Raw genomic sequence first — 7960 nt, forward strand, 5'->3', positions numbered from 1 at the left:
AAGTTCAGACTCTACGGGGCATATTCAATTGTCCGCGGTTTCCGCTGCAGAAAAACTATTACCGGTATTATGGTAATAGTAAGCCGGATTTCAGCTCGCAGCTCCCTGAGCCGCGAGCTGAAATCCAGCAAAAAAAGTACCGTAATACCGGTTTTTATGCTCACTATTACCGTCATTACAATAGGGCATGTTACTTTTGACTGTAACGCCAAGAATTGAATATGCCCCTACATCTTGCCATCATTAGTCGTAAATCTGCACTCAGGTGACATTGTAACAAAAACTGAGAATGTTTTAAATGGTTTTCTATACAAAACGACTAGTTCACAAATTCAGATATTGACTTCCAAACTCTCGTTAGTGAAATTTATTGGAACACGTCTCAAACGTCTTGATTTTTAATAAATATATGAAGGAGCAGAAACTAATATAAACAAACCTGTATCCAAGATGTAAATATACAAATAATTTGGTAAATATCCTGGCCAGATTTCACCAATGTAAGGAGCTGTCAATTTTGAAAGGCAAAAAAAACAAACAAACCACAACTGTGGTAAAGAATTAGTGCTGGACTTGTGTACATTCTCAGGTGTGGCTATGAAGATTGTACACAGGTTCTTTGCACAATATTGCAACACTGAAGCTAATAGAGCAAAAATCTAATCTAATAGATAAACATTATATACTACAGCAGCTCACTGGTGGTTTCCTGTGTGGAATCCTAGTGAACAAGAATTGGTTCAGGTGTATCTCAGCCCAAGCACTGGAGAAGAGGCAGTGGTAGATCATTGCCTGTGTGTCTATATCAGTGATGCCTAACCTGTGACACTCCAGGTGTTGTGAAACTACAAGCCCCAGCATGCTTTGCCAGTAAACAGCTAGCTGATAGCTGGCAAAGCATGCTGGGGCTTGTAGTTTTACAACACCTGGAGTGTCACAGGTTAGCCATCACTGGTCTATATCAACGCTGTACCTCGACACCACAACTCTGTAACAAGTGCATTCATTCATTATACATGCTGGGGAAGCACCTGCCCCAACCACGGTGATGTTGGTGACTGTGTACAATGTATGTTATAAGGTTACATTTAAACATCATCCCTAGCAAAACATTAAGCCATAGAAACCAAATCTGCACCATAAAATACTTGAATAAGGTGGTCATAGAAATACCTTGTGAAGTGGAAATATATTTTTGGCCTCAAATAGTCTTTTTACATGCTCCTTTCACCCTGTACTAGTTCTGTGATGAGCACTGTTGTATAGTGGTACATATTTAGCATAGTACGGTTGCATAAATAACTACTTTATATGTAACCAATACAGGGTGCTAACCACCCAACTTTTAATTTAGAGGATGACAACTGCATTTTCTGTTGGAAATGTTGACACAACAAAATTAAAGTGAAAACTTATCATACATCTGTATAGATTATAAGCAGATAGCTAGAAGTAGAGGCAAACAACGAGGTCTCAGATGAATCCTTTGTTGTCTTCAATGGTTTATGAATTCTGAGGTTGTCTGTAAAATGGTTCTGCTGCGTTGGCTCCTGACAATGAGAAACATTATTTATATCATGGTGGGAGTGGCATGTCGGAGCATTTTCCAAAAAACTTGTAACTGCTTCAGTGCTGAGGAAATTCTAGGCAAACAGCAGCAACCAATGCCAGATTAGTGGGGTTTGTAAAGCAATATTATAGCTGCTCTAATTATTTACTTGCTTCAAAGAAAGGGCATAGAAAAAAAAAAAAAAAAAAGTAGATTTATATTGTTTGACAAAGTATTTTTCATTCGATTTATGACATGGTAACATTTAACCGTAATAGGCACGGCAGCAAAACATTATGGAAAGCTTTAATATACATTGAAATGTATATATATTATTGAACAGCCAATCAAGTTTTGTCTCTGCACAGAGAGAGTATAATTCTGGGGGTGACAAAATGACTACAGAGATTGTCTTGGCGAGCCAATTCCACAATACAGTCTGCTCTATATGTATCATGTCAGTGATTTTGCACTATAAAGTTTTTTGGGGGCTTTTTTTTTTTTTTTTTAACAAAATTCACCTTCATCAGATCCCGAGCCAGTATCTTTTTAATGGTGCATGGGCCAAACCATCAGATAACATGCGGTCCTGTCAGTGCGGTCATAGGGTGACCGCATTTTTCGGGCATGACCCAAAATGATCAGATTGCTGTCAGTGAGAAGACTCTAGGGCAGGCCTGTCTAACCTGCGGCCCTCCAGGTGTTGTGAAACTACAAGCCCCAGCATGCTTTGCCAGGAGACAACTATGTTGATAGCTGGAAGGGCATGCCGGGACTTGTAGTTTCACAACATCTGGAGAGCCGCAGGTTGGACAGGCCTGCTCTAGGGCATAATAGTCTTCTTGGAGGTGCACAATGGTGATATAGAGCCAGTTTACCACCATTTCATCTCTGCATGAGGCTAGCATCACATAGAACTATAAAACACAGTACAACAAATTACTTTTTTAGGCAACTGCGCAGATAAAGTACTTTATAGCTGCATTACCACATAGTAAAAGAGGGGGCTGCTCCGTGCAATAAAGAGACTCTTTATGATTACAAAACTGGCAGAGCTGCAGAAAAATTGCTGCATGTAGGAACCCCTGGGAAGGAGGAGGGCTACTTTAGTAAAATATTATTTTAGTGGTAGTGCAACTAAATGTCAAGGTTTGAAAACCTTTTTATATTATTCCTCGTCAAAACACCTCCACAGGATCAGTTAGACCCAAAAAAATGTTCTTGAAAACAACGAGATGTGATGACCCAAAATGCTGCAGGATCTGGGAACACTTATTTCAAGCAACCACTTTAGGCATATGCTAAAGGAAAACGCTCTTTTCCCTACAGAGTAGCTCATTCACGGTGAACCCTTCTGGAAACCACAAGCTGCCCCAAAGAGGCTAGTGATTAACATTTCACAAGATAAGACTCGTGTGCAGCAACTCGGAACACAGAAGTCTGCTCTGGACAATAAAACCTGCACTTTCCTCAGCGTAGGTCATTTAATTTTTAAACAAGCATCTACCCCTCATGCTAGTGTAAAGTAAGATTCTGCTACATTAAAGTGCACTAATCACCTCCACACTGTGCAGGCAGCCATGCGTGGCCTAATACATAAACACACATACAGTTTAAACCTCTGGACACTCAAACACTAATAATGAGACTCCATTTCTATGTTTCCAGGAAAGATTTCTTAAATGATGTGTTTAAAACATGTATTTTTATTTTATAATTTAAAACACTTTACCAATCTTACTGCTAACGCAGTATTAGCAGTAGCTTCATCACTGGATCACTCTAGGCTTCGTAAATAAGGCAAAATGTACAACTCTACTAAACTAGACAAACTACATTAAAACAAGACAGCAAAGTCAAATACAATCATCATCATCAGTTATTTACATAGCAACACTAATTCCGCAGCGCTGTACAGTGAACTCACTCACATCAGTTTCTACCCCACTGGAGCTTACAGTCTAAATTCCCTAACACACACAGAACGAGAGAGACCAAGGTCAATTTAATAGCAGCCAATTAACCAAATAGTATGGTATTTTTTTTTGGTTTTTTTTTTTAATATCACAAGAAACTGCCAACACCCAATAACGGCTACACATTTCAGTTTTCCATGTAGATATAGTTCAGAGTGACAAATCGCATACAAAGTAAAACAATAAAAATGATATGGAAAACAAATTAAAATTAACGTGACTGTTACCACTGTCAAATGCAGTATATTAGTGCAGGTACCGTATGGATTTCTTCCATAAGAGAAGATATCTGCATAAATTGCATAAGAAAAGTGCATCTGTTTTGAGGGATTTTTTGCTGAATTTAATGCACATTTTTCATGCATGAAAGTTAAGGCATCAAAAGCTCAACTGTAGTAAAAACCTAAGTGACAGAAATATATATATATATATATATATATACACACACATACACACATACCATATTTGACTTTGTTCCAGCGCAATAAATATAAGATATGGTAGCAAGCTTGGGGAGGAATGAATGATTTGGTTGAAGACAGAGTGACCAGCACTATTTGCGGTTCAGTTTCTGGCTCATCCGCTCATCCTATTAATGGATCAAATGTTATTTCTGTCTGGGTTTATTTGGGAGGATTAGGAAGAGCTCTGATGCTCAAGTTTCCTTCACTATTTTAAAAAGAATGGGAAATTGAAAAATAAAAATGTACAAAGCCTGAGCTCCGCATTGATTTCCTGTGTTTGTATCAGTTTCTGTCTCCTGGTCATTAAACTCCTGCTACAGTGACATATGTTTAAAGTATCAACCCAGCAATACCAGGACCACTTAAAGGCACAGTAAGCACATAGTCTATGGGAACTACCGAGACCTAAAGCTGTCAGCAGCACCTTACTCTTTAAACAAATGCAGGTTCCCAGACGGCTAACAGTTTTACAGAACAGAAAACATTAAATATATAAAACACACCCATCTGAAAAAAAAAAGTTTTTTTTGTTTTGTTTTTGGCTTTTAAATAATGGAAACGAGTCAAACAATAATTCCAAAGAAATAACAGTATAATGCATGATTACATAACCTCATTATAGGATAACCCAGTGGTTTCCAAACTGTGCGCCTAGGCTCCCTGGAGTGCCTCGGCGATCTCACAGGGGTGCCTCGGCCAGGGCCAGTGGTAAGTAAGGCGGGGGACTACTTGGTAGTTATTTTGGCTTAAGGGTGCCTTGAACTGAAATAATTTGGGATCCACTGGGATAACCTATGCAAACAATCCATCAATGTCACCCTTTTTGCAGGCTATACTTTGCAATGCACACATACAACTGTATACTTACTTATAGCCGCAAAACAGCACATTATTAGTGAATAGATTTTAACCAATCAAAGTACTGGGGTGACCACTGCACTGGAGCCTGTTATCTCAACAACATTTAAGACTACAAAAACCTCCCTATGGGACATCAATGTGTGCTTAAATAAACATCTGCTAAATGCATAATCCTTATTGAAGTTGCACATACGTAAACAATTGTTTCCAACCCCCAAGATTATTCGCACATTCATCATGTTTATAGCTGCAAACTTAAAGACTGTCTAAACATTATTCAGTACATGTCATTTGATGAATATTGTGGCAAATGCCAGTAATTACCCGGGGATACTGCACGTGAAGACAAAATGCAAACAGGATATAATATTTACAATTTAAACAGTCACCTCTAATCTAAGAGGAGAAGTGTGAGCTATCTTATCAGAATAAATCAGAGTAATAACTACATGTCAAAATGGCGTTTACTGTAAGAGAAAACCAGTCACAGACCGCAAATTGCATCACTTAAATCACTTCTCCAGAAATAAAAAGCAGGCTGTAATTAAACAAGTTATTTTCTATGCTGAACAAAAGAAAGTCTGTTATTTTCCCCATAAAGCGAAATGGCCCACGGTACTAAAAGCAGGGAAACCAGATACACAGTAAGAACACACATTTCTGTAAAGCTGGGACCTAAACAATTGCCTGGACTTCAAGAATCTAACAAAGTTAGTTAGTCCAGCGAAAGAGATGACACCAATGCGCATTATTAAAATGATCACACACAGCGAGAGTAGACATAAATAGAAGCAGGAATGCAATAAATTATAAACTGATCTCATAGGAGGCAAAAATGTAATCCTAATTGCATGCCTCTTAGGACAGAGAATATATATTTTTTTAAAATGTAGAAATAAACGTAAACAATACAACTTTTTTCCCTCTGAAAAAAAAAAAAAAAGGGGGAGTTATCACTACTGGACTAACAAGGTTATAAGCTGGGAAAGAGATTCCCACACACAAACGGACCATACTTTTTTCACTAATCTGCTAGAAAATAAAACATACTGTAGGCCCATAGGGTAGCAAAAGATAATCTGCACAAATAAGATTACAGAATAGACTATTTACCTGTAGATATGCAATTCCTTTCACATAAGAGCAGTCTCCACAATGCAATATAGGTCCCATTAAAACTGTGCAGAACAACAAAGTCAGAGACAGGTAACTTTGCTGGGAGAGTGTGTAACTGACAGAGCATGTATTGTGTACTGCAAATGGAGAGACAAGGCAAGGCAGGCAGCTGACAGGAAGAGAGCTTCTATGACCCCAATGTTTGCACAGTACAGTTGCATATAAGCAGAAAAGTCTTATCTAGTTTAACTCCTCCTGTACCAGTTGTTTGCACTAACAAAATTATAATTGGGACTCCAAAAGCTCTGCAAACATCCATACAAAATACATTACAGTAAAAAGGTTTCCGATCCAGAAACTGTGCTGTCTAAGACATTTGCAGACCACCCTGGGGGCTCAGAGTCTGAGGCATGTAGCAGTAACACACATGGGGCTTGATTTAGAAAAAAATACAGAACCCCCTTCCCTTGCTGCTGAAACAAAGTAATTTAATTCAACTCTGGGGTTCATGCAATCCGCAGTTAGTTATTACCATACTGAAATGTGAAATGCAGTCGGGCATCTGTGCCCAGACTCCCCACAGCATCTGTCATCCCTAGCCCTGGGACCAACAATCATTTGCATAATTAATGAATGCACAATATATCTACAGTGTGTCATGCAGTGCTGACAACGACAGTAAAGACAGTAAACAAACAAAAAAATGCACTAAGACAACAAAGCAAAATAAGTCACAATATTTTGATCTTAAATATGGCAGGAAGGAAAACACCACTTACTACAGTCCTGGCATGTACAGTAACTGTACAGACATTTCAGTTACACTACAACACAGACATGCATTCAGAAAACAGTAGACATTTCAAGATAGCAACTAGGGGTAAATCAGTGACTTATATAAAATACTGTCACATAACTGGTGCAATGATTTTTTTTTTTAAGCCCACCATGTGGGACCACTTAATCAGTCCATCTCCCAAGTGAGGCTGTTCCAGGACCTCTTGGGAAGCAGATCTGTCAACCGCTGGCGCATTCTGCGGCAGGACAGTGATTGACAGCACTGCAGCAGGGACAGGGGGTTCAGATCCAGACACTCTCCTATCTATACTGCATTGTAAGACCACCCTGGGGGGCTCAGAGGTCTGTATCATGGAGCAGTAACACACATGGGACTAGATTTTTGGGGGAATAAAGAGATATACGGAGTGCTGTGGATAACAGTCTCATTGACTTGTGGCTACATAGAACAGCTCATGAGACTTTGGCTGGTTGGGCATGCTGTGACTTGTAGTTCCTCCACAGCAGGAGAGCCACAGGTTGCCCATACTCGGGACCACAACGTGACTGAGAGTACAGGGTACCCCGGACCTACCCAGTGCTCTGACTCCCGGCTATATCCTCGGCCTCGCTGCTGCCTCCAGGGAGGAAGGTGCCGGGCTCCAGCTCCCCGCTGACGCCCGCTGTGTGCTGGGGCTCCGGGTCCACTCTCCCCGCCAGCTTATCCAAATCCACGCTCCGCACTTTGCGCAGCTGCTTGCGTCTCCAGTCCGCCCGGGACTCCCCGGCTTCCCCGGGCACCGCTTCAACGTGTAACTGCCCCGTCTCCGGACTGCCGGGAAATGCAACGCCGCCCGCGGCTGCGCTTAATCCGGACGACGAGCTCCGACTCCCCGCCGCAGCCGCCATCTTCCTGGGGCCAGGTTTACATTCGTGTGGTACAACCCAGCCAGGGGGCGGGGACAATATACCCCAGATCTGCGCATTATACGTAACCTGGACCAGCCTATCGGACAGGTACGTAAAAGACGTAGTTGTATAGGTCCTGTGCAAGACACCTAAGAAGCTAATAACTAGAAATGTAAGTCCAGGAGCAGAAACGGGAGTATCAGTGCGTCACATAAAGTAAATAGAGTTAGCCTAATATGTATATTCGGTTCACCTGCTTATATTATCTGTTTTAAAAAGTATTACGCACTTAGCGTACAAGCAGTATG

At 40.6% G+C, this 7960-nt stretch overlaps 1 protein-coding gene across 3 annotated transcripts in view; it reads right to left on the minus strand.

Annotated features, from left to right (window-relative positions):
• Window positions 1-7671, minus strand: part of LOC142099664 (mitogen-activated protein kinase kinase kinase 1-like) — a 49713-nt gene extending 42042 nt beyond the window's left edge. For 2 of the 3 annotated variants that reach the window (XM_075183377.1, XM_075183369.1), the window contains exon 1: window positions 7339-7671. In XM_075183377.1, the coding sequence (XP_075039478.1) occupies window positions 7339-7652 (314 nt within the window). In that variant the 5' untranslated portion in view covers window positions 7653-7671. Of the gene's footprint in view, window positions 1-5963; window positions 6146-7338 lie in introns of those variants that run through there. The other variant, XM_075183388.1, reaches the window with a different exon arrangement.
• Between the last annotated feature and the right edge of the window lie 289 nt (window positions 7672-7960).

This window comes from Mixophyes fleayi, chromosome 1 (assembly GCF_038048845.1).
Source record: "Mixophyes fleayi isolate aMixFle1 chromosome 1, aMixFle1.hap1, whole genome shotgun sequence".
In the NCBI taxonomy this organism is placed as follows: Eukaryota; Metazoa; Chordata; class Amphibia; order Anura; family Limnodynastidae; genus Mixophyes; species Mixophyes fleayi.